Below are 27,121 nucleotides of genomic sequence, written 5' to 3'. Positions count from 1 at the left end.
AATAACACTGCTATCACATAGCTTCTTACTGATCTGACATAAGCTGTCTTGTAAAACATGTCTTCCAGAAAATCCTTTTACCTAGTTCCAATATTAAGATATGGAACATCTACTGTTTCCTGTGACACAATCCATTCATACTACCCAATAATCAACCACCTGCCAATTAAAAATACACATATTATTTACAACACCCACTTTCTGATTTTAGATGTCAAATATCTGCTTTCTATGCCTTCTGCTGTTGATTTAAAAGCCTTTTAATAGTTGATATTCCATACATATGAAGGCAATTACATACTGAAAAGACACACAAGCAGTCTGAATATAGATGTCATACTATATGACCAGATGTCAGCCTGAACTTACTTCAGGCTAATAAAAGCTTCTGCAAAAGTCTAAGACAGGCACATGTCATACTTGTCCCATCACTTCTTCATGTGACACTGGATAAGGAAACTGTTGAAATGTAATGATGCTAGCCAGAAGTGGAAACCTTCTACTGTATTTCTCATATACTCTTTTAACATCGTCTTCACTGATTAAACGAAATGAGATAATTCTGCTTCTTTCCAATTACAAAGCACTTCTCTCCTTTCAGCATCAACCCCCCCCCCCCCCCCCCAACCAAACACATTTAGTAGTAAACACACCACTGCTAGCATTCCACATTGACATTTATAACAATGGTTTCCATCCGCAAGAAGGATTGCTTCAGGACCTCTGGGGAGTCACCAAATCCGTGCACTGTCCTGCGTACCAGACTCCTACAGTCTAAGATGATTGTTATTTCAGCCCAATTCAATGTGCATTCACTCTCTGGCTCTAGCAACCATTATTTGATATCATAAAGGATGTCAGAGTGCTTAGCAGCTAGTTTTAAGAGACCACATAAAAGAGTAATCTTACTTGTGCCTCTTGATAGATGAAAATTGTAGGTTGGTATAGGCTTAGGCTATGGAAGATGTAGAATCTTGCAAGAACACTTGGCCAAGTGTTCTTCTTGGGCAAGACCTATCTTTAATATCTACACTTACAATCCTGTACGTCATAGTATACAAGCAGCACACCACTATCAAAACCATTCTTTTACCTTCCTTCCAATATTTACAAAAGAAAGTAGCCACGGCAACTGCATTTTAAACTAAGCAAACATGCCTGCATGTTAGGCACACTTGTCAGATCAGGGATTTACATACAGAACGTCAAGTCTGTGAATTCCAAGAACAGCATGGAATAGTTTGGGACCAACACAACCACGGGCTTGTGATGGGTCTGCAAAGCAGCAGAACTTTTGGTTTCTAACGCACTTTACTAGTGTAAGTACAGAAGCCTATAACACTCAAGCATGTGAGGGAAAAAAAAAAAAAAAGACACACACATTCAGCACTTAGATGATCAGCACTTGCTGATTCTGTCTCAGACTGTTCAGCATTGTTGCAGTTTCTTATTTATTTTTCCAGGTATTTCAACCTTCCTTTAACAAGATTTGAAACTTGTCTTCATGAGTCAGTAGCCACTTTCTCTAATTCTTTTTTTCTTTGCCATAAGTTATCAACTATACCATTACATTTTAAAATTGAGCTTCTCATTCAGTTAATTTAGCAAGGAAACCTCACTCTTAATTTTCAGAACAAGAAATATTTTATTAAGAGTACCTGCTCCTCTATATCAGAGATTAATTCTTCTGTGGGGCATGAATAACAGAGAGCAGCTGACCATTCACCTAATAGAAAAGTTTGTTTTAAAACAGACCAAGAGATTATTCTGGTGTGCCTTAATAAAAGTAATCATGATCTTGTTCTGCCAATTCTAGAATACTGGTTTGATTAAAAGATTACCTGCCATAAAGAGCACCATGTTAGCTACTTTAGTAGATAATTTTTTTAATTAAACATGTCATGTTCTAATGGCCAGATAGCAAGCCATTTTTTATGAAGTAAATTCACATTCTTCCAACTTACTGTATCACCTTTAAAAAGTGGGGTTTGTTGCAAAATCAAATATATCTGTTCTAACTAAAACTGTACACAATTCCATCTCAATTACTAGCACTGAAGTTCTGGCTTGCAAGGTGAAAAAAGTGAAGGTGGAAAAAGACAGGAACCTTGCATCATTTTTCCCTATAATCATTCCTACTTGCTCAATGTAATGCTATCTGTCTCACAGTAATAATCAGACTTTGAATTTCTAACTGATACTTAAGTCATGAAGCATCTTCTAACAGATAACAGTTGTCTAATATTTCAAATATAATTTATGCAATACTTAGCACAATTCCATATGACTTACTAGCATGTATTTGACTAGACAATTAGAACCTATGTTCTTTGAAGTTTATATTCACAAATTATAAAAAGAACTTTACAGAACTAAAATAGTAATTTGCACCTGTGCTAGGAAAAGCAATCAGATAATACACTGATATCCCTAACACTTACCTCTTCAGAGAGCTCCCCAAATACTGTTAGAACGTCTATCAGGAGACTTGCAGTATAAAAGGACTTTATCATGTTTCTGTAAAAAAGAAAACTTTTCACTAACTTGGTAATGTCAGTCTCTCAGGATCACATTTTAGAAGTTGGCATTTTAGATCATACTGGCTTATTTCAAGCCAATCATCACTACTTTTTTTTCTTTTAATCTGATGTTACAGAATGTACTTCACAGTATTTAAATTTAGCAATATATTGACTAGTGTCTTGACTACTATGCAGGAAGTTTCAGTATTTTTTAAAGCTGGTCATGTGTTCTGCACTTAGTTTCTAGTTTGAAATGTTCAATACTGGACATAGGACATCCTATATTATCTTAGACAAAGCCATCAACATGCCGTAGCAATTGCTGTAAATCAAACCACATAATGTATCATCATAATTATTTTAATATCACTAGACAGTAGAAAGTATAACATGCTTGATGTCAAGCTCACTATTAGCCTGGGGTTCTAGAAGGCTTGCCAGTAGGTGAGCAACCTCTTAAAGAACACAAGGAGGAGGATACCAGTAAATGTGTGAAGTTAAGAGACATACAAGTAATAACAAATCAAGTTTTCTGAAAGAGAAATGGATGCATTAAAGCCCAATTCTTGTTTCCAGTCAAATAAAAGAGAGTTTGGATATTCAAATTTCCTGACCCATATCTTAATTCAGATAACAAAGATTTTCACCTACTTATGAAATTGCCCAGCTCTGTCTTCGTTGTCTGCATACAAAAACATTTTCAAAGCGTAATTCTCCACATGAGCAGAACCAACAATTTCCTGAGTAATTGCTTCATTATCACCAAATTGCTTTTTCATCTGAAAAAAGTTGAAAAAAATACATTAATTACCTTATTAGACCTTAGCAATTCTGCAGTCTAATCCAAATACAAGAAGTTGCTGATTTAGACAAAGCCAAGTACAATTTAAAAAAGAAACAACATACACTTTAACTATTTCACAAATCTCCGACTTCTAACATAACAAACACTAAAAGCAGCATGCTAAAGAGGAAGCACATTCTTTTGGAGAGAGAAATATTATGAATAAGTAGCTCTGAATACCCTCTTCAATCACAAAATACTTAAAAAACCCCACAAACCAAACTAAAAGAAAAAGTCAACAATAAACACAACTACAATATTGTGAAGGAATAGCTACAGATATTTTTCCCCTTACTATCTGAAACACCAAGCACTCTGATACCTGTGCCAGGATTCAACACAGTTCAATTGATAAAGTAATGTATGCTTTATAAAGGTACTTTAGGTCAGCATGATCATGTATCTTCTTTTGAAAAGTTATTTCACTGCAGTTCATTACATCTTTCAAAGTGTCTGAGCCTTACCTTCACCGGTCTAGTGACCTATGGATTTACTGGAATTTTCAGTTTAAGCAGTGTACTGCAATTCAAAGACCTCTTTTCAAAGATATTAAGAGTACAAGAATTGTCAGGTTTCCTAATAAAAATCAGTAAAGCAAATAACCCTCTAACAGTTACAACAGGTGGATTTACAGCTTCTGAATAGGCTTACTGTTCACACATAAGGAAATCTCAGGTTATCCTTAGAGAACAAAACCAGGAACACTGCATGATACTAACCTGCAGCCTTTATTTTGCCAAAAGATTTAAAAACAATCTCTGAATAGCAGTTATGTTTCACTGTGCGTGTGGAGAAAATTTAATCACACAGGCTGCATTTCCATATTTTTTAGATTGCTGCCAACTTTTTAATACATAGAATGTTGCCAGAAAAGTTCCTTGATTTCAGTAGTGTAATATAAACTTTCCAAATAGAACCTGAAATTTGAAGACTTTTGTCAAACTCATACTCTACGTAGTTTTCAAAAAGTATTTGTTTTACAAAGTGTAATTGTTTCTCTTGTGACTGTACCACAATTTCTAAGTTGCAAGAATTAATACTGAAATGAAACACTGAAGCTAACTGAGGAAGAAAATGGTTTATATTTCTATTTCACCAACCTATATACATACCTTACACTCAGAAAATAACTTATTACTATACTTGATCTGATATTCAATGGACATTATTTCAAATGCACAAAAGACACTCAGTTACATACAATTCTAAAACTATTAAAATTAAGCAAGTTTTTTACTTGTGAAATCACCCTTCACACAATCTGTGATTCTGCACAGTGGTACTGATGTTTTAAATGATGATTCATAATTTGAACGTAAAATCAAGCAAATTTGGTTTAATTTTACTAAAAACATTTAAATAAAAGTTACGTATTGTAAAAGCACAACACCACAATCATATGTAAAAGTGACAGAAACATGCATTTTGGATACAAAATCACTGTGTTTAATTAATTCATATAACTGGAATATTATTAAATTTCTTGCAAAGAACACATCTGATAATTTCCAGATATATCTGCACTGTTTTATTCTTTGCTACTATAAAGTTCAGGATTGTTTATAAGCTTCTGTCTTAACCTCTAAAATAATCAACTGTGGCAACACACAGAAAGCTGTGAGAAACATTTAGCGCAGACCTGCAGCACCCCTTTGTGCCCCCCCCCTGCTGGTTAAGGGCAGACTGAAAATGGCTGCTATTAAATTACTGCAGAGGTCCAACTTGTCAATACACCCAAACTTCCTAGACCCAAATGTGTTGTATTAGACCTGTCTAGAAGTACTCTCTCCATCCTTCCACCACTTGACTACGTAGAAGGAACTTCAATACCTGAGAATCAGTTGTCACTGATCAGCTGTCAATCTTACCAGCAACCGAAAGATGAAACCATGGGGTTTTGCTGCTTTTCTAGTCTTTTCAAATTTGAAACAAAAGGGGTAACTGAATACTGCAGACAGATTAGTTGCTGCAGTACCACAAGGGGTCCAATAAATTTAAAAAATCCTTAGGAAATGAAGAGCAAAATCCTTCAAAGTTTTAATCTCATCTCTCCTGCCACCTCTCTTCCCTTCTGAAGATGAAAACCAGACCCATTAGAGATGTCAAAATTTGATGAAATAACACACCAAGAAGTCACTGTACACTGGATTTTCCATTGCTAAAAATCGGAGATAAAACACAGCAATGGTTCACTTTTCATTTTTTTTCTGAAGAATTGAAGCCTGTTGCACTAGTTTCACATGAACTCTTCAGGCATTGCTATGGCTAGATTTTGGATGGAATCATTAATACTGAACACAAAAAGAACCGCTGCTTCATTTTTCGATGTTACTTTCTGCTTTCAAATGAGCAGTTAAACTTTGAAATCTACACACTACTTCCTTTGAGACTACTGAAAATTACAGCACATGAACGTAAACAGCTCCTGGAACTTAAACTGACCATCTGTACAATGACTTGACTTTTCTTTGTTCAACTGTTCTTCTTAAGGTTGTTTGGTTTTTAATACTGTCAGGTCCACTCAGAAGAGCGTGGCATAGCTATCTCCTACCCACACAGGTAAGACTGTGCTTACAAAAATTCAAAGTATAAGGTCCCCAATCTCTAACAGAGGATACAATCAGAAGTGTCTAGATCTTTCAGAAAATGTTTTTAAAAATCCCTGGGTACAACAGTTTATGGCAAAAAGTTCAAAAGCGCCCAAGGACTAGGCTAGTCAGTCCTAGAGCAGTGAAAATAACTCTCACAGACTTCAAGGAAACAAAAACAAATCAGTAAAAAAGGTATTCTAGAACTCCTACATTTATTTCATAATGAATTATGATTTCTCATGAGAATACTTATGAATAAAGTATCATAAATCATGTTGTCTAAACAAAATCTTATGGCAAATGTCTGCTGTATAAAATTTCAGTTATGTTTGTGCATGCATACATAAACATCCATATAAACACCCATATACACATATAGCTTTACCTCCTTTCAATGCATCTGCCAATTTATTACATACGACTTAAATTCATACAGTATGCCTGCATACAGAATAGTTGCATCAATGACCAATGACAGAGAAAAGATAGTATTTGCAGAAGCTTAAATAAAAATTAAAGTAACATCATGAATCATTTTAGAGGAGAGTAATAAATTCTACTTACAGCTTCCAACTGATCCATAAGCTTGGATAAAAATTTACGGCATTCTGGGGTTTTACTATCAATCTTCATTCCTGTTTGCATTGCATACAAACGACCTTTAAAGGAGACAAAACACACAAAAAAACCCAGAAGTGATTATCTAAGGCAAAACCCATAAGCAAACAAAGCAATGCCCCCCCAACACATCTGAAAGACAAACTCATCTTGTGGTTTAAGAACGTACTACTGCAGCACTAGTCAGCAATGACAGCGAAATCTAGGTATGTTCAGTCTTGCAGAGATACTAGGAGATATTTTTCAAAGGTCTATGCTTTATTTTTCTCAATGAGTATTCCTGCCGATTTCAGATTGATACTTGTATCATTATTATGCAACATTAAGTACTTTTGTAAAAAACCTCCATCCTTCTTTGCAACTCTCTCAAATAGGAACTTCAAGTAGATTTTTATCCCTAATTATACCTGACTAATTTTCATATGACTTACATATATGTACAGAGTGTATGGGTATATCTCAAAAATGGAACTTTATGTAGCAGGAACCAGTTAGCTTTAAAACTCCACTTTAACAAATGGAATTAAGCATCTATTATCTCCATGAATATGCATACATATAGTATCAAAAGACACAAGACACGAACCTGATCTTTAAATCAGACAAGACAGACTTTATTGAACTTTCCCCGCAAGTAAAGTTGCCAGGTTTTCATATGATCTTGAAAATGAATGATTAACATCTTCTGATTAAAAAGTATGTTTTTATTACCAAAAAATCTATGAATTTTAGATACGGACATGGCAGAACGTTACATGCTTCAGAAAATTGTGGGTAAAAACAAACAGCTATATTTACTAGGATTAAGACACACAGAGAAGGTGAAATGGGCAGAAACATTCAGTAAACAAACGCAGAGCATTCTTCACAAAAAAGCCATTCCACTAACTCTCACTCCTGACCCTCAAGGGAGTCCTACAAAACACTTTCAAATGCAGAGCTTAAGAACTAAAAGCTGTAACTCTACCAAACACCATCATGAGCTAATAATTATGGTATACCCCATACAGGACACAGAGTTCTGCAAGTGATGCTTACTTGCTTCACAGCTTTACAATCTCTCTCCTTCCAAGCACCTCTTCATATACTAGAGATAGCCTTTTCCCTTCAAATTACCTAAGTAAACATGAATGTAACACAGTTGTTTCAAACTGCACTTATCCTGATGTTTGCTGCAGAAGCATTATATGCTCAAAAGCTAGTCTGCCTTTTCCACCTATTATCAGCTGGTCTAATAAAATTAGATCTCTCTACAAAACTTACCTAGGTTCTGCTGGTGAGCATCACAATTTAACTCTTTTTTCTGATTTTAAAAGTAGTATTTCACATTTCATATACAATTGATTATTCAAACCAGACAAAGTGCACATTCCTTATTTGGGACTGCAAAGCTGACTGATTTTTGAATGTTAAAGCTGTTGGGTTGCCCAACCACTTAAAGACACCCCAAAAGAATAAATAAAATACTTGTGATCTCCAATGTCTCTCTACTCCTACATTTACAATTTATAAAACAACCTAACACCTTCATATTCAAGTTTTCAGTAAAGAACAACCAAGTAAAAATCTACTCTGAGCAAAACTTCAGGAATGAATAAAGGCTATGAACAACTACAACAACTGACCATGACAAACGAAAGAAATGTTTTTAACAAGAATTGCTATGTAGGTTCTATGCTATTAGATTTCATCAAGCAACAACACTAATATTAAGCTAATTACTGATATGTACTCTTAAGCCCATCTTATTCATCTTCAGGATGCTGACACATTAATATTATGAAACCAGCACATATAAAGTTAAAATTACATTTCAAAGAAATCCAAACACAAAAAGATAGAGATTTTTATCTAAGGCACTCTAAGTCTACTGCCGATTAAAATACCATAATCACATGATAAGAAGTTAATGCTTACAGTATTCAATTAAACTGATTTTTAAGTACATACTTGATTGTAAGCTTCCCTGAACACACGTTTCATGGTACGATTTAATAATGTAGAACTTAGGAATTAACATAATGCATGCTAGACCTATGGGCCATCTAGATCAGTTATTTCTTTTTGATACATGCAAATATCAGATATTTTCAGAGGAAAGTAAATTAATTTTAGACTGATATGAGTTAGGGTGACAAATTCAGAAAACCCTTTGTCATTACTGGATATAGATTTATCTTACTTGCTGAAGTATGCATCTTCATATCTCTTCCATAATTCATTTATATAAAAAGAACTCTGTTTCCATACAAATGGAAATCTTGTAAATTTCTTTAGTCTCGAGGATCAGTTTAAAAGATCTGTTTATTTGTAATTGTTACTCTTCTGTGGGTTTTTTTCACATTCATTGCAAATACGTCCATTTAAATAGTGAAAGCAAGACAATTTTTTTCCTCAATAATATCCAAAGGGGTGTATTTATAAGACTATGACATCTGTATGCTTTGTAGGCAGCCCTAAAAAGGCAGCCCTTACCCCTCTTAGGATGTCAGAGACTGAGAAAAACTCAAAGACTCCTTCAGGCACTCCAGTGAACAAATGCAGAAGAGTGAGTCTTGAACACACAGAGAACACAGGTCAAAGAACAACAGTTACACATAAGAAACATGTTTTTCTTGTCTATATACAAATTTACACTATGCGTGACATCAAGCAATGTTCCATACCAACAACACTTTCCTGCTAACAAAAGACTCTAGGACTAAGGTGCCCAAGAGTCCTCAGGTCATTCAAGATCGAAGGACTATTATCCAAAGTGTATACAGACTGTCAAGAAAACATGAAGGTGCTCTAGCAGCAGCAGCTCTACAGGTATTAAGAACAGAGACATCCTACAGACAATTACTGTCACCTGAGCTAAGATTAAATGTGTTCCACCTGTCACAGTAATTACATCTCTGTACCACACAACTGACTATAAGAGACAGTTACCACATCTAGCCATCAAACCCCAATTTGTATCAATGTCTATATAAACTGGAAAGGAGATTTCCTGCAAGATCTTATTAACTGGTAAAAGGTCAAAGCACACTTAAGCTACACTAACAAGAGAGTCTGCCTTTCAAAGTTCAGAATTTTTGCATACTCACTTCTTCACATACAGTAATATGTAGTACTCCTTTTGAACATAACAAAACTTGCCCAGAGACAGGCCTCTGATGAGGCAATCCTTGAGGTGATGCCAAAAGCTACTCCTTCTTTCTCAAGTAAGTGGTAATCAAGAAAGAGTACGATGTTTGTGAAAACTACTATTGACAGAGCATCACTACCTAGTAGCATTCAGTACTGAAAGGGAGTCTTGACTCAAATACCGTTGATAAAACAACCTGATTGTAATGAAGTACAAGGCAACCTGCAGGTCAGAAAATGCAAACCAATACCTTACCAGTCAAAATCTCCTGGAACATCAGTTTCAACTGAAGAACTGAAGATACAGAAGGAAAGTATACTCTCCACAGTTTGAAACTCACCAGTGACAAAAAACAATGTTAAGTATGTTTAGGCACACTTACTGCTTTACTCAGTGCTGCTCTAGTCAAAAGTGGGGCTTGGGGGTTGAAAACCTGCATCAACAATCATCAAACTTACCAAGTAGACAGCAAGTGAAATAATTTGGTATTTGCCTCAACAGACACTACTGAAATAAAAATAATACTCTTCTAGTGTTTTGAAATTTTGCTTTTGAAATTACCTGTATGAAGAGCAGTGTGCAAGTAATCCCTTGCCTCATTACAGACAACAGGAAATGTGCCTACCACTTCTGCTCTTCACACTTTTGTGTATCATTATTACAACTTACTCCTAAGGCAAAGAATCTTGATTTCTCTCCAAACACAAGTTTTTCCAAGTCTGCATCTTTTGTCAGCCTTCTCTCTGCTCTCTAATTTTGAAATGTCCCAAGTATTCTAAATGAAGGCTATCTGTAAGACCATGTTGGTTTGTGTTGCTTTGGATACTACTACCTTTGCTAATCAAGGTGTCAGAAGTCTCTTGCCTATCTTTTACTTTTGTGTGTAGTTTATCACACAAATATTACTTATGGTAAGGATACATAATAGTAACTGAAAGACATGCTTTGATCTAATGAAGGAAATCTATCATGTCCTTTTCCTGTCTAACCTGCAGCAAATGGGCAAACTCACTTCATTACCGAGTTTTCAGTAGCAAAGAACTCATAAGCAAGAGGCTGCAAGTTTACCACCTCCAACACTTCTGCTGAGACAGCCAAATGTAACATGAGTTCAGTTTTTTGCCAGCCTATATCTGAAAGAAAACAGTAATTATTTACATTCCTTTAAATACAGCTGTTCTGGTTTCTATAATATTGCAAAAGCAGTGGAATTTATTATTACTGTGCTTGCTAAGTCACAAAAATTTTGCTTTAATGCAAGTGGTTCAATTTCTAATAACTAGAAGTTAATCTCCTGAATGGTATGGACACCACAGAAAGAAATCCTCTTAGTGTTCTGCATTACAATTGCATTATTTCACCTTTTAAAAATAGCACACTTGAAATTCCATTTTAGATCAAAATTATTTCAGAGTTTTCTTTTCAGAGCTTCTCTCTATACATTGAAAAATGTTTAAAATGCATGTCCCTAATGACCATAGTAACATACTGTAAAACTAAACAACCAGACTTACAGGAGCCATTTGCTTGGTAACTTTTGATAAAAAATTTCCTCTGTGAAAAACCAAGCTTCTGAAAATTCTGATATAAAAAGACAACTAAAACCATACATTGTAGCTGCAAAAGTTTTCAGGTTTTTAAAGCCTAAATGAAGTATCTGAAGAATGTAGACAGTCTTGGAAATAAGTGACCTGTAATTCTCATCTCTCTTCACTATTCGTGATGAAGATCTGGAATACCTGGTAACACATAAATGAATGCAATTATTGGTTCTTTTTAAGCTTGTTTTATGCGCTTAGCTTCATAACAGATACAACCTATATTTTTTTGCCCTCTTTATCTAAATCAAGTAGCAAAAAAGATTTTTGTGTGGCCAACAACAGTAGTCTATGCATAAAGCAAAGCACTAAGCAGGTAAAAGATGCTACACAGAGCTAATGTCTAAATATTAATTAATATTATAAGTAGAGCTAAAGTCACTTGTAATGTTTTACATGTGAAGACAGAACTGTTTTGCCAATTATTAACTAAAACATGGTTTGCTCTCAGTTTGCAGACAGGACATTTATCTTCAAATTCATAAAGACTTGGCAAGTAATCATTCTCAGAAAAATGTTTTGCCAAGACAACTACAAAATTTATGTCTTGATTTGCTGTCCTTAATCTTTGTTCAGCAAATCCTAAGTGTGGGTGTGCTGGATGGAATTATACAGTGAGCTTTACAGAAACTTCTCTGCTTTTATTTATGTCACGTAATACCATGTTATTTTTCCTTTGCTAATACACAGCACAATTTCAGAGCGAGCATTTTGTCTTTAGTACGTGCCAGGCATTCATTCCTAATACACAGTAAGTTATTCCAGATTTATGTTTGGATAACAACTGAAACTCCCCTCACTCCCATTTTAAACTAACTCTGTGCCAAGTAAAAATACTGAAGAACAAAAATTCCAGCCAGCAAGCATGCACAATAAGTTGATTCTATCTTCTAAATTCTGTCCTACTATCCATCCTTCTTTTTCCTGGTCTAACAGGATCAAAAGATTACAGTTCTTTTTCCCCATATGTATTTAATTCTCTAGTATAGAAAAAGAATTATTAGGAATGGGAATATTTCTGACATTTGATAGTAACAAATTGACATGAAATAGTATCAAAAAAGCATTGCCATAAACTTTAGCCATATTTTGATTCTGATTAAGAGATGAAAGCTTTTTCAGGCCCTAAGTTATTACTCATTCATATGCTACACCTTCCTCTTCCCTTTATCAAACCACTGACAGAAAAATGTTTGTTAACTGCTTGGTACAGGAAGACAACAGCTGGAATACAAATGTGGGAAGCAAGGGACACAAAAAAATTAAATTGGATTGTACTCAAACTACTACAAATGTATCTTCATAAAGAATTCATCTGCATATAAAAATAAAATTAATTATTCTTGCTTTCATGAATATTACTGTATCATACTTCATTCATGTAATTTCTGCATGCAGATCATAAATATATAGTATTTCTACATGGCTAAGTCCAAATTGTCTGAATTCAAAGACTTTAAAAAATAGATTTAATAGCACTGGCAAACAAACTTCAAAGGGCCTAATACGTCCTCTTCATTATGTGATGCTGAAGGAAACTGGCAAAAGACAAGATAAGTATTAGGCTCGCAGCATCAGTTCAAAATCTGAAACATTCCAGAGAAAACAAATTACTTTTAAATATTTATTTTCAAGTAAAACTGGTTTAAGGAGAAATGCAAGAAAAAAAAAAATTCTGAGGCAAAAGCAGGGGGAAGGAAGGCTACACACAAATTTAAATAAGAAACTCAAACCAAAGTGGATAGTATGACCCCCTCTTCCCCTCAGATTCATTTATAGTATTCTAAATCCTACAGAAGGAAATGGATTGATAACAGTATATTTCAAGGTTATGTTACATGCTAGACAAACTTTGTCAAGTCAGAACTACCTTAAGTAAAATGTCTCTTACTTAAAATTACTGAAAGTTATAGTAAATTACATTAGAATTCATTGTTGTTTGAAGAATAGCAACTTGCAAACTAAATAGGTGAAACAAAATTTGCAAAAACAAACAAGAGTGGTAATTATTAAGGTCAGATGACAAAACAAGTAATCTAATAATATTTATTATGAATCCTAGAAAATTACTGCATATTCTACACTGCCACTCTTCAGTGTGGTTTAAGGACAAATTTTGGTCTTGTAAAATTTGAGTAAGAGATCTATATGTGGAATTCATCGGTTTATAAACTTTTGCACAATATTTAAACTATGAGCATTTTTCAAAGCTTGTCTCTATAGCCTAATAAAGAAAAGGAAATATTTCTAATTAAAACAGGAAAAACCACCTTAACTGTAGGATTTATAGTAACTGAGATCTCAAGAAGGCAAAAGGAGGAGAAGGCAGGTACTCTGGATTAGTTATGGTCAAGTCATTCCGATAAAACAGCTTGTAGTGATTACAGCACAATCTGAAGCACTCCTGTGTAACATCCTCCGGTTTAGTTTAAACTGGAAGAAACCTATTTCATGCTCTCAAACTACTCTGTGAGGTGAACCAAAGCACCCTAGATGGGCATGACCATGAGGAGGAACACTGCCAGCAGGTTGAGGTGATCTTTCCCTTCTACCCAGCACTGGTGTGACACACCTGGAGCACACTGGGCCCCAGTACAAAAGACATGGGAAGGGCCACAAAGCTGATGAAGGGCTAGGAACATCTGTCACACCAGGAGAGGTGGAGAGCTGGGACTATTTAATCTTGAAAAGAGAAGGCTCAGAGGATCTTATCGATGCGCGTATAAATACATGATATGGGGGGGGGGGGGGGGGGGGGGCAGGGAGAGTGAAGATAAAGCCAGACCCCTCTCAGTGGTGCCCAGTGACAGGACAAGAGGCAATGGGCACAAAATGAAATACAGGAAATCCCATTTAAACATAAGAAAAATCTACTGTGAGGATGATCACACACTGGAACAGGTTGCTCCCAGCAGCTGTGGAGTCTCTATCCTTGAGGATATTCAAAAGGGTCGTGGACACAGTTCTGACCAACCTGCACTAGTGATCATGCTTTGAGCAGGGGATTGGACTAGGTGATGTACAAAGTTCCCTTCAACCTCAGCAATTCTGTGATTCTGCAAAATGAAATGCTGATATTGATGCATCCCTTCTTCAGAAGCAGCAGCAAACCTCAGGCAGGAAAAGACAGTTCTTAATTCTACTTCCAGAGATTCAAGTTGAATAAAGATCCACCAAAGAATTGTGAATTATACAGTGGAAAAACACATGTTAGTATTTTTACACCATACAGTTGAACATTAGGACTTTTATACAAATACACATACCTCAGAAATAAAGTTTCAATCTCTCAAGTACACTTTTTCTATTTTATGTTCTCATTCCTATCTCTGTCAGAGCAGATTATTTTAAAATATTACCTATGTAATCAAAGCAGGTGCCAAAAATACTACACAATAGTTAACATCATCTTTAATTTTTGCTTCTACCCACAGTTTGCTTTGAGGACTGTGGGGTTTATGTATTTAGCTTTGTTATTCCAATCACTTCTCACCATTTTCCTGTCTCCACAGACAAACCAGAGTTTTAAGAGCACAGTTTTCCCACTTACAAAACTTTGAAACAAATCAGAGCAAACAAGCTAAGACTGAAGACAGAAAAAAACAGAAATCACCGGCGGGGGGGGGGGAGAAATTGAGAAATATTTTTAGTTTATACTCATAGCACAATCAAAACAAGTCTCACAGTACACTACAAAATGGATATCTACTTCTTAAATATCTGACCATTTCGATTAACTTATCCTGAATAAAGAACAGATTAAATCTATTCTTCAGTATATAATCTCTAATAACAGGCTTTAAATAATTTGTAGTATTAGTAGCACACAAAACAGTTTTTTGCCACCAGCAATATGAGAATACGGAAAATGTACTTTTACAAATGGATTATATAAAACTAGTATAAGGAAATGAATATTTAAACTGAAAAACTCAGGAATTTGATATTAGATAAGGAATGGCATAAGAACATTATGTTACACATTTCAATTCTACAATGTCCCAGTTAAATGAAGTCAGTAAGTATGTGCAGAACCTCTGCAGTGAAATACAGCAAATACCAGTTACTTTTATTTCCATTAATACTTCGGAATTACATGCAACTTCTAAATTAGTCATTCAAAATGCATCAAGATACAATAAAAAGTTGAATAAATTAAAATCTCATTTAAAATATCTGTCTGTTATTAGTCCTCTCCTTTGAGGAAGGATCAGTAAAAAATTAACAGTATTTCAAATGTAAAATTACACAGTAACTATATTTCCCAGGTTCTGAATCAGGCCGTGAACTTTATTTTTTGTGTCTTTTTTTTTTTAAATAAAAATAAAATTTTTAAAAAAAAGGAGTCTTATAATTGGTATACACCAAGAAGCTTGTTTCATGGATGTGTGACTAAACTTCAAAGTAAAAAGCCAGTCACATGGCTATTTCTGTTAAAAGCTGAACAACTTTTGTTTCAAGAGGTTGTCAACTAGTTGTGGGAAAAAAATTTTCTCTTCTGCTTTTCTCTCCTGCTTGATCCCACAAAACCAGAAATGTCAACACAATGGTAAGATCCTTTGGAAGGATTTCTCTGGTGCTTTTCTATCTCAAGAATTTGAGAATTGTAGATTTTCTTCATACCTTTTTTAAACAGATCAAGTCTACTGATCTCATATGAATGTTTTCTGATGTTTAGCAGACTGTAAAGCAAAAAATGATCACAGTGCAGCTTTTGGGAAGTTATTAGAATCATCATTTTTCATGTTGCATTCACTGGATATGCAAACGCTGTTGTGTGTTAGGATGTTATACATCACAAAACTTCAATGCTTTTCTGGCAACTCACTGGCATTCTCAATACTTTTGAATTAGAACATCAATGGCCAGTAAGTACTGAAGTATAAAATAAACTACCAATCATCTTTGAAAAGAGCTTAACAACACTACTGAAAGGCTGAAACAAGAGCTATGAAGGAAAGTCTCGCTTTAAACACTAGAACAGAAGTTTTCAGAAGACAGAACTACCTCTCAAACCTTGCAGTTTTTCAAAAAACAACTTCTGAGTCAAACTGCCTGTGGCACAGTTACATACATAATTTCTTTAGTTATTACACAGGCCACAGATTTTTTTATCAAAGTCTGCCTCCTTGTGTTTGCAGAATAACATCTCAAAGCAGTCAGTCAGACTCATGTAAGTTTTTAACATGAGAAAGTTATTTTATTGACCACCAATCAATTATTTTCCTTTTGCTAGGCAATAAATGTGGCATCCCTTACACCTATTGAATCAGCTGACCTTTATTGAACCTGAAAAAGCTACATACTTAATGACAATAATTAACAAAATAATATGAAATGTGAGAAGTATTGTATGAGAAGGTAAATATTTTAAAAGGTAGCAGATGACCCCAGTGCTGAACACTAACATTAATGTCTAATCTCTTTAAAAGGAGAATTATTTTGTGAGATCATGTCCTGCACAACTTAAAAAATAAACTTGATTTCTTTATTTCTCTACAGTCTATGTTCTAAGTAGAACAAATTTTACAACCAAGTAAATTGAAGGTACATACTGTCAGGAAGCAAATATATTTTTATTGCTTCAATCATTTATATCCATCTACTAACAGTGGCTAGTGCTAAAAAAAGTAATGGTTTACCAACAACATATAAAGCTACTATTATATGCTGCTTTGAATTTGAATACCTAAAAATGGACTTAAGCATGAAGGCTTTGTAAGGAATACACATGACTACGAGAAATAAACCCATTTTTTAATGTTTGCAGTGTTTCCAGCAAGTACCACAACAAAAAGCATCTGTGATGTTATGGTACACAAGAGCATCAATGTTGTTCTTCAATGTTTTATTTTTCATGTGGAAAATTATGTGGCCATTGAAAAATATAAATAATCCCTGTCGTAGCTATCCATATTGTGTAAACCGGAGATTAATGTTCATCGAATTACAGTTTCTTTACATCAACATATGCCAGCAATATCAAAAAAGCAAGGAGTCCTGTCTTCGCTCCAAGCCACCGTATCTTGTTCTTTGTCTGTGTGTGTGGGAGCACAGCTGTGTAAGTGCTAGTGAATTGGCCTGGCTGAAAAATAGCTTACTGTTGGTTTTCATCATACAATTACATCAATGTTTGCTTCTGAAGCACATTAGGGTTGGGAATAAGAGGTCAGAGAAGGACTACAGTATCCTCTTCAGGTGGCAGTGCTGGTTTGTGCTAGTTTAATGCTTCAAATGAACTACAGCCAAAAAACATGAGAGAAAAAAATTGAAAATGGTGCACGCAAATAAAATGCATAACTGCCATTGAAATTTCCAGCTTTGAGAGCACACCTCTAGCACCAGTAGATGCTGATCAGAGACAAAAATACTATCATGAGCAGTAAGCAGTTCCTCCTGACAATTTTATGCTAAGCCATAGAAAGTAATATTTTAGGTTGTGAACACATTCTTACCAGAGTTTACTTGCTTCTGATATTCAAATTAGTTTGTGTCATAGCTCTTATTATCAGAAATATACAAGTGGAATTGAACCAAAACGCACATAAATCAAAACCTAGCAAACATTATGTCCATACTGAAAACCACTGTGTCGTGGAAACATCAGTCTTGGGACCAAAGCTTTTTTCTAGGGATGAAGCACTTCTGACAACATTCCAAAGCTATAAACACCTTACTCCATTCTTCAGACCAATAGCTACATCCGTCATATGACCAAAATTCAGACTCTCCCCCTCACACGGTGGGTGTGCAAGCAGCCTTGAGACAGAACACGCAGCACTGTCCCATCACATGACATTTCACCTCAGGGTCCCCTTGGCTGGCTGCTGCGCCACACCACCCTCCTGGTCCCAGGACATGCGTGGTGCCCGCAGACAAGGCTAGCGGAGGAGTACCAGAAGAGAACAGCACATGTTCCAGCACACACCAAGCTTTCCTCACGCTACTCCTTCCACACAATACATTATAGCAAATGTATACAGCTCCTCCAAAACACATTTCAAAGGCTCAACAAAGAGATTTTCACTCTTTCCAGTGAAGCATCTAATGAGAAAAATTGCTTTAACTCCACATATAATCTGTGTTGCTTTCAAAACATTATCTGAAAAGTATCCTGAAAATTTTTTGTATCCCCAGGCTTACACTTTAAAAACCTTACCTTTTTAAGGAAAGCCCCTATTATTCATAGCATGCTGGAAGCATATACAGTACATTTTTTTTGACAGTAGCAATATTAATAATTAATACTTTGGGATTCCACATAATTGTTCCAAACCCACAATGTTCAAAATTAATGGTTCATAAACCTTATTTTTGCTTTAAAGCCAGAATTAAAAAAAGAAAACAAAAAAATCCTATGAAACAGGAATTCTGCATTTTAGTCAATCCAAACTCATCCACCATGGAAGGAAATACGTGTCATCAGTGGAACACTAGAGAAAATTAAGTCTTCTCCTTTGTGTATTTAAAAGAACAAAGGACCCAAGCAAGACCTGTCTTGAAAAAGAGGTGTTGCTGCTTTTTACTTTATGTAATAATGTAATGAGAAAAGTATCTCTAGAATACGTCTTCGGTATACTCAGTAGTGAATCAGATGTGCTGAAGTACTCAAATTAAAACATATCATATGCAAATTTTCAGGCTACTTAGGACAGAGAATGCAAAGGACTTTACAGAAAATGCTAATTATTCAATACAGGTGGATTTTTTTTTCCCCCCTGTGCACCAAGACTTTCAGAATAGGAAAGACATTAAGAAAAATAGAGATCAGCCATCAAAACATTCCTGTTTTAAAACAGACTTGCAATCTGTTACCTACACTAAATGCTAGTATTTTTATTGTATAGCCAGACAGGGTGTTACATCTGATTAAAAAAACCAAAAGAAATAAAGAAAAAACAACAAAAAAACCCCAGTGCAACCTGACCTAGCTAGTGCTTTCTACCACACAAAGTAAGATTTATCCCGTTTTTCCAGCAAAAAAGAGCAAGTACTACTGAGAACATCCAGTATTCTAATACGTGGCTACCTCACTTCTCTGGTGGCACTCTTCCACATTAGCAGAGTATTCCTGTGTAACACAAAAAATTAAAATTATTCTTGTGACACTGAGCTAACGTTTTTTTCAGAGCTTTCTGAAGCTGGAATTTCATGAGTTCATCCTTCAACACTTAAGATTGCCTTACAAATTAAACTACCAGTTCTACCTCTATTTTTTATTTAACTCTCTTTGAAGACAAGCTATTGCCAAGTAAAACCCCCAAATGACCGCCTCACATCTCAATAAAAAGAAAAAAACCCAACATAAACATACATTTCTGGTGATCAGCTAGTCTTAGAAGTTTTCCAAGTGTGGTGATTAACTGTGACAGGAACTTATGACTACTAACAATAGGCTTGCGTTACTTAATTAACTGTGGATAGCCTTTTAGAAAGGCTCACAGACCACCCTGACATGCACTAGCTTAGAAGCCATAAAGTAGCTTGACAAATTTACATATTAATTTGAAAGACTTCAGGTAAGATTTTGCTGTGTTCACTTCAACGAAACGAACAAAAAAAAGAGCCACCCACTCTCCCCCTTAGAGAACCCTGAAGAAGTGACAAAGCCTCACAGAAAATATGAACACTTGAAAGAATTAAAGACTCTCAAATCCAAATTGCTTACTCGGATACAGGACAGAAAGGAGGTCTAATCAACAGGAGAAAGACTCTCGAAGGTTAGTTTTTTGCGATACTTATTAGGACTATCCCAACACAGACAGCAAACTTGACTTTATACACATGCGTACAAGCACGTATTTAGGCTGCTAGCATACGCCCTATGACTGCACTGAGGCTTAACTCCGCAAAAATAGAGCACGTGAAAGACGGGTCGGGGCTTGCAGCTGAAGCGGCAGACAGGGAAGACCGTGAACAGCCCGGACCACCCCAAGAGGTGGGGCTTCCCCCCGCCCCCACTTCTCCGTCCATCCGACGGGCACTCGGCGCAACCCAACAAGCCAGGCGGACAGAGCGAGGGGCACGCTCCGCCCGGTGCAGGGCCTGGTGGCCGGGGGGTGGCGGCGGCCCCAGTCGCGGGGAGCGGCGGCGGGGCGGGACGCGACGGGCCGGGTCGGGCCGGGCCCGGCTCGGGGCCCGGCGGGGCGGGGCGGCGCTGCGGCCGCCTCACTCACAGTAGTACGCCACCACCGGCTCGCGCTTGTCCAGCTCCTGCGCGGTTCGCAGATGGTGCTGGATGCTCTTGAACTGCGGCGGCAGCGGGGGAAGCGCCGTGGCCGCCATCGCGCGGACGGCGACGCGCAGCGACAACAACGGGCTACCGACAACGGCTCTCCCTCCCCAGGCTGGCGCCGGCCGCTTCCGCTTCCGGTACGGGACGCCGCGGCGCCTGCGCGGTGGGCGGGCTGCCGCCCCTGGCGGTGCGCCCGGGAAGAGCGCCCCCTGCTGATTGGGAGGAGGCGGGCGGCGGGGCGGCCTCACCGGGCCTTGGGCCACCGCAGCCGGGGGGGGCCGGGCAGACTGGCCTGTCCGTCCGTTTGTCTGCCCGCCCGTCCGTGCGTCCGTCCGCGGGGACGAACACCCTCATGCGCCTCTTGTTTGGCTCGTTAGTGTTTGAAACGTGTCCCACAGCCGCCGCGCGGAGGGGCTTGGAGAGCTCGGGGCGGCCGGGGCTTCTTCTGGCCCAGCGCGGGGGAATGGCGGCCTGGTTCCAGCTCTCGGGCCGAGCGGCGAAGCCCTCACCAGCACTTCTCTCTCCTTTCCTTTGGCACATCAGCCCAAACAACCATGCAGACCTTCGCCCTGGAGGTTGATCTGCAAGTAAAATCCATTTTCAGATTGAAAAACCTTGCCCTTGGGCTGCCCCGACACTCACCAGACATCCAGGAGGCTCTCGAGCACTGAACCGCAACTCTGCTCCTGGGCCTCTGCCCTTCCTTCATCCCACTGCCGCTCCCTGGAGAAGCCTTGTGCTACCATGGCCTGGCTAACAGTGCTTCGCTGGACTGGGCTGCTTCCCAGCAGCTGTCAGCAAGTCTGCCGGCCCTGGAAAGTACATCTCGCAGGATCACCACTTCCCAGATAACTTTTTCTCAGAGGAACCTCCAGGGATTTCCGGTTTTGCTGAGAGGGGATAAGACCAGCTAAAAAAAAGGGAACTGTTGAAGCAAAACGGTTTCAAATGGATCTCACAAATTGCAATATAAATTATTGTAGTGTCAGTCATCTTCTCATTCTGACAGCATAGTTAAATGATTTTTTAATTTCTTTTAAATGGCCTTGTTGCCAGACTTCTTCCTAGTCTCAAAATGGCTGTCTGCGAGGCAAGAGAATGTCAATGCTCCAGGGTATAAAGAAAGATGTGTGTTGGAGGGAGGCATGGGGTAGGAGAGGTGGCTGCATTGTCTCATTGCTATCATGGGAGAGTGCTGTAAAAGAGAACAGAAGGGAAATGATGGCTGAAAAGAAGAAAGGAAGCCAAGAAAGGAACAGAACAAGGAGTGGTTATAGTACTGGGATGTTGTGGTGGTGTACTAGAAGTTGGCTGGCCCAGAGCAACTATACCTTTGATGTGAAGGCAATCACGTCACTTGCTGGGTGTATTTAGCTTGTTTCACTGAAGATGATGGAGGGAGCAATTACGGCTCTTTGTTAAGTGAGAACTGAAATGGGCATGATGTCTGGCTAGAGACAAAACTGACTGCATATGCATCGAGCTGGGGATTGGCTTGAGTGCTGCCTGTGAAAATGAGGCAGCTAGAGTATGGTGGAAAACAACGAAAAAGTTGAAGAAGCACTTACAATATGACCCTGATGTAAGCAACAAAACTACTCCTACTGTGTTCTGGGAGACAGGACTTCATGTTCGCTGTGTAAAGAAATAGAATTGAATCAAAGAATCCCCAAGTATTATATAATTCCTTTCATAATGGCAAAAAAAGCCTTCAGGATCATCTCAAATATTTGCTAAGCACTTGAGCTAAAATCAGTGCAACACTGATGGATGCAGGCATATTATAAATCTCAGAGGGAGTAAGGGTGGAAGGAAGCTGATAGAAACCAATGTAAATGAGGATAAAAGTGGTGGGAGTTTGGAAGACTGAAAGAAAGAAAAGTTTAGAGACACTTGAGAATACGAGTGCCAGGAAAAACAAATGGCAAATGTAGGAAGGAGAAGTATTGATAACCATGGGGAAATGGTTTCTTTACATGGACATAATATCTCCATCAACCTGTTCCAGAAACTAATGATGGAATCGGTCACAGAAAAACATTTGCACTAAAAGGCAATAATGCACATTTTGTTTTTAAATGAAAAACTGAAACTGAGGAATTTGACCATTTTAATTTCACAGGAAGTGCGGAAAAAACCTGCATTGTATCTCGTTTGGAAGAAGAACATGTTTTAATATGTTCCAGGTTTTGACCACCAAGGGAAAGGGCATGGTGGTGGGTAATCCAGCTCCTGGACCCCCCCAGGGGTTCTCAGGCAGCCCTGTGCCAGTCCTGGCTCTGCAAGGCTCTTGATGGAAACATGAAAGTCCCCTGAGAGGCTGGGGGTTTTTGCAGTCCTCTGACCTTTCTGAAGTGTTTTGAAATCTACAGAAGAACAACTGGACATATATTTAAAACAACATATAACTTCCTTCCATAGGGAAAAAAATAACATTAATGCTTTAATACAGTGAATGTATGGAACTTTGTAATCTTGTTCTTGAACAGCATATTTAAAAAATCACATATCTGGTTGTGACTCACTTTTGATTTAAATGGCCCAGAATCAATCAAATCCAAGACACCTAAATCATGCAATTCCATTTATGAGATGAGGATTACTTTTGTGGGTGAGGATTACAAAGCTCTGACAACCCAACCTTGTCTGGGACTGCTTAACTAACAGTTGGTGCTAAAAGTTTTTGTAGTAATTTTTCCAGAATTTTCCAAATATTTCTGAAAGGACACAAATGCTGTCAGTGAGATCTCAATTTTTTATGCGTTTATGCTGAATGTTTTTTCACATATGTTTAACTTAATTCAAGACACAGAGATTGAACACTTCCAGAGATTGATTCAACACTTCCCTTCAGTGTTACAGACCTCAGACTATATCCCAAGATGCTGACAGATTTCTTTGTTGACTTTGCTGGTTCCTGGATCACTGTTAAGTAGTGATGAGTCTGAGTCTCTTGTTTCATTGAGATTCAGAACAGAAATTGTTCAATTTAGTAGCCATAGAAAATGATGAAAGAGGAAGAAACCTTCCATTTTTTTCCTAGACTTTGAGTGTATTTGAAAAACAAATGGAAAATAGCTAATTGTTATGATTGCTATTTTTACATATTTTGTACAGGAAACTACCTCCTTCTTTCTTCCCAGTTCTGAAATCTGTTTTTTTTTCATTACCTTACTTCAGCACAAGGAATGAAATCACTTCTAAGTTTTAAGATGTCTATTAGTCCTTAAGAAGAAACTCACACACAAAAATATCTGATACCTATATAAAGTTCAAGACGTAACCTATCCAAATACACTTATTGCATGGAATAATTTTAGTATGCAGACTTCTTTCTAACTGTTATTCTAGCAGCTTTAGTCAGAGCAATAAGAAGTTAGATGACACACACAGCGCAAAAAATTCTGTGGGCCCAATTCTGCAGTCACACACAAGCAAAATTCTCACTGAAATCAAGGCATGACTGGACCCAGAAAAGGCTTTTCTCCGAGATTTTCTTTTGACACTTTTAAGCCTCTTATGCAAAACTAAGTCATAAAGCCCTTTTACTCCTTCAAAATGTGATCATTCAAAGTTGGTAAAAATCTTCTACGTTGTAAGCCAAAACATAATGAGGGTAAGGCATTCTAGTCAGCACAAAGAATATCATGCTAGTCTTTCACTTTTAAAAGGAGATTCACAGCTAGCAGATGACACTAGCTGGACTGCTCCAAAGTAAGCTGGTATCCATGGTTGTGTTGTCAGCACAGCCTAACCAGGAGATTCTGCCCCTGGGGTCTGAGATGCAGGTTGCCACAGTGGCAGTGCTTGGGAAAATGTTTGAATGCTTTCTGGTACCCAGAGATTATCCACCATTACTGATTAATTCTCAAGCCATGAGAACATGTAAGAAATTTGGAATAGTTTTTCCTGTAAGGTCAATAAACTTATTAGCTCCAATTGCATGTGTTCAGAAAACTGTGAATAAAAATATGTTTATAATTAACCTCCTCCTCACACACACACACACACTCTTCTGGAGGCAAAACTATTTGTATGTGGCAGGTCATGAAAACATGTTACTCTTGTGAATCTTACCGCCTTTGGTCTTGACATGGAAACAAAGGTTATTCATGTAACGTGGTAGTTTTTACATGAGGAGTAAGTGTCAGATGACTACTCTGCAGCAGTAATCATCAGTGTGGTTCTCTTCTGCAACACTGCATAGAGGGCAGGGGATGTTTTTTGTTACAGTTTGAAATTGTTGTTACAGAACTACAGGCGGACAGGGTGGTAAATGACTAGGAGTGATTGAAATCACCGAGTTTTTAGGAAACCTAGCCTTCTACATGAGATCTCAAAAATTTTGGCAACACACAAGACCACTGTAATCACAGTAAATGTGTACGTTGCAATAAGAAAAATTGCCTTTTCAAAGTGCTCTGGCACCATGCACCGGGTAATGTTAAACTTTTTTTCAAGTGCTCCCACATCACACATGTAGATTGTGTTCACTCTGAAACCAAACAGCTGAATCTGAAGCCAAAAAGCCACAGCTTCAAGGATAATCCTTAAGAAAACAGAGAAGATATAAAAATGAGTGTAGAATGACTCTTGGAGATTATCTTCCTGTTTGATGCTCTTACATGCAGCATAAAGGTGAAAAAAGGCTCCAGGTACCAGCACAATCACCAGCTGTAATGCCCAGAATACCTAGAATGTAGCAGAAACGTAGTTGTCAGATCATTTACAACTGCATCAGGACAGCTAAAACACACACACACACTCTGGAACATTCTGCAAGTCTGTTTTTAATATATATCACATATCTAAACACTTAGATGACAATGAAGGTAAAAATCACTATTGTGTTTTAATTTGAAAAGTTCAGTTGGTTTCTGAAATGTGAAGGTTATCTTTATGAAGGATAGAAAGCATAACTCCATATTTAGTCACAGATGAAAGGTTATTAAAAAGAAAATATTCATGAAAAAGCTAAGCGATAATTAGCCCAATCAGTTCCTACTTCTTATATAGAACAATTATGTTTAATTTTTGCAGTTTATTCTCTTAAAATTGAATTTCTACAATAAAAAAAGAGAATTACCTGAGGAGTTATAGGCCTGAACTGGTTGTAACAGAAAAGATTAACCTCTCTCTTGTCTGGGTCACAGCTGAAATGCAAGGCCTCATTTCCATAAACAGCAAAGCCCAAAACGCCAAGGAAAAACATACGAACAGAGCCAAAGAAAAGAGTGTGGAACTGGCCAATTACTGTTGATGGCCTGAGCTGCAAATCACAGGGTTATTCAACATGAAAACAAAAATGAACAGCATTATTGTTGGAGGCCTACTTGCTCTTTTTCATTATCCAAGATATTTATTTTATTCTACTTGTTTTAAAAGGAGAGAGAGATTGCCTATGAAGGCTGCAGTAGCCTTCTAACAAAATAATGGCTGAGAACACTTTATTGTTGCTACTAATTTTATATAAACATTCGCTTGTGTAGCCCTTATCAGTTAATTTGTTTCCCTGCCTTTATCCGTACTCCGCTGTTGCAGAATGCACCAGACGGAGCTGAATGCTTCGACCGAGAGAAAGTCCATTCGTTTTGCTGTTGTATCGATTTGCACCATGTCAGGGGATGGCAAAATAAGGACCGCCGCGCCATCATCAAACCTCACGGTACTTGGTCTTGAAAATTAAATTTCAGCTTCCCCAAAGGGGCATTTCTAGCACCCGGGCAGGCCTCCCTCGGTGGGCGTCGCGTCGCGTCGCGTCGCGTCACGGCCCGCCCGGGAAGCCCTGCCGCCGAGCGGGCCGCTGAAGGTCCAGCACCGCTCCCCGGTGCTCGGCACGGGGCACGGGGCGCGGCTCCCTGGCGGATAGGGGCCGGACCCCTCGCTCCCGGCTCCTGGCTCCGGGTCCGGGCCCGCCCCCGCGTACTCACACATCCCTCCGAGAAGCTCCGCGTGTAGTTGGCGGACATGTCTGCGGAAGGCGCCCTGCGGGGGCGGCGGCAGCAGCCGGCCCCGGCCCCGGTGCCGGCTCCGGCTCCGGCCCCGGTCCCGGCCCCGGTCCCGGTCCCGGTCCCGGTCCCGGTCCCGGTCCCGGCCGGGGGCTACGCAGCAGCCGCAGCCCCGGCGCTGCGGTGTCGGGGCAGCCGCCGGCGGGAGGAGGAGCCGGGACCCCGCCAGCGGGGCGCGACGGCAGCATCCTGGGCTGCTGACAGGTTCAATTTACACCCTTTGGAGTTTCATAACTTATTTTTAACTAAGTCCAGTCGAAAGTAAGGATGCAACTGAACTCGGAAGCTGTAGGTCCGAGATTCTGAATTCAAAGAAGTAACAGCAATTGAATTAAATAATATTAACCACTCCAATATAGCTACAAATAACTTAATGGCAATAACTGCTATTAGTAATTTGCTAGCGTACTCCATATGCAGGAAATCCAGAATAGCTATGCATGCGAGATCATGCATGCGCCAGACACTCCTGCCGGTAAACAGCCGCAGGGATGTACCTCAGCACCTTAGTCTGAACCTAGTGGGAGTTGTATGAGAAGGTGGAGAGAGGAAGGATGGAGATGGGAAACAAGAGG

At 38.3% G+C, this 27,121-nt stretch overlaps 2 protein-coding genes across 4 annotated transcripts in view; both read right to left on the bottom strand.

Moving 5' to 3' along the window:
- VTA1 (vesicle trafficking 1) overlaps positions 1-21,202 on the bottom strand; it is a 42,933-nt gene extending 21,731 nt beyond the window's left edge. For 2 of the 3 annotated variants that reach the window (XM_075035851.1, XM_075035852.1), the window contains exons 1-4: positions 20,480-20,668; positions 6,522-6,616; positions 3,174-3,301; positions 2,442-2,517 (exon numbers count right to left, since the gene is read on the bottom strand). In XM_075035851.1, the coding sequence (XP_074891952.1) occupies positions 2,442-2,517; positions 3,174-3,301; positions 6,522-6,616; positions 20,480-20,588 (408 nt within the window). In that variant the 5' untranslated portion in view covers positions 20,589-20,668. Of the gene's footprint in view, positions 1-2,441; positions 2,518-3,173; positions 3,302-6,521; positions 6,617-20,479; positions 20,669-21,180 lie in introns of those variants that run through there. The other variant, XM_075035853.1, reaches the window with a different exon arrangement.
- A 3,632-nt stretch (positions 21,203-24,834) lies between these two features.
- On the bottom strand, positions 24,835-26,507 carry GJE1 (gap junction protein epsilon 1). The gene is made up of 3 exons (XM_075036695.1): positions 26,469-26,507; positions 25,625-25,807; positions 24,835-25,230 (listed from the first exon to the last, which is right to left on the bottom strand). The coding sequence occupies exons 1-3, from the start codon at positions 26,505-26,507 to the stop codon at positions 24,835-24,837; spliced, it is 618 nt and encodes a 205-aa protein (XP_074892796.1).
- Between the last annotated feature and the right edge of the window lie 614 nt (positions 26,508-27,121).

The sequence above is a fragment of the Buteo buteo genome, chromosome 9 (genome assembly GCF_964188355.1).
Source record: "Buteo buteo chromosome 9, bButBut1.hap1.1, whole genome shotgun sequence".
NCBI classification, from domain to species: domain Eukaryota; kingdom Metazoa; phylum Chordata; class Aves; order Accipitriformes; family Accipitridae; genus Buteo; species Buteo buteo.
Note: the sequence above shows the minus strand (reverse complement) of the source record. Positions and strands in the feature narration are given on the sequence as shown.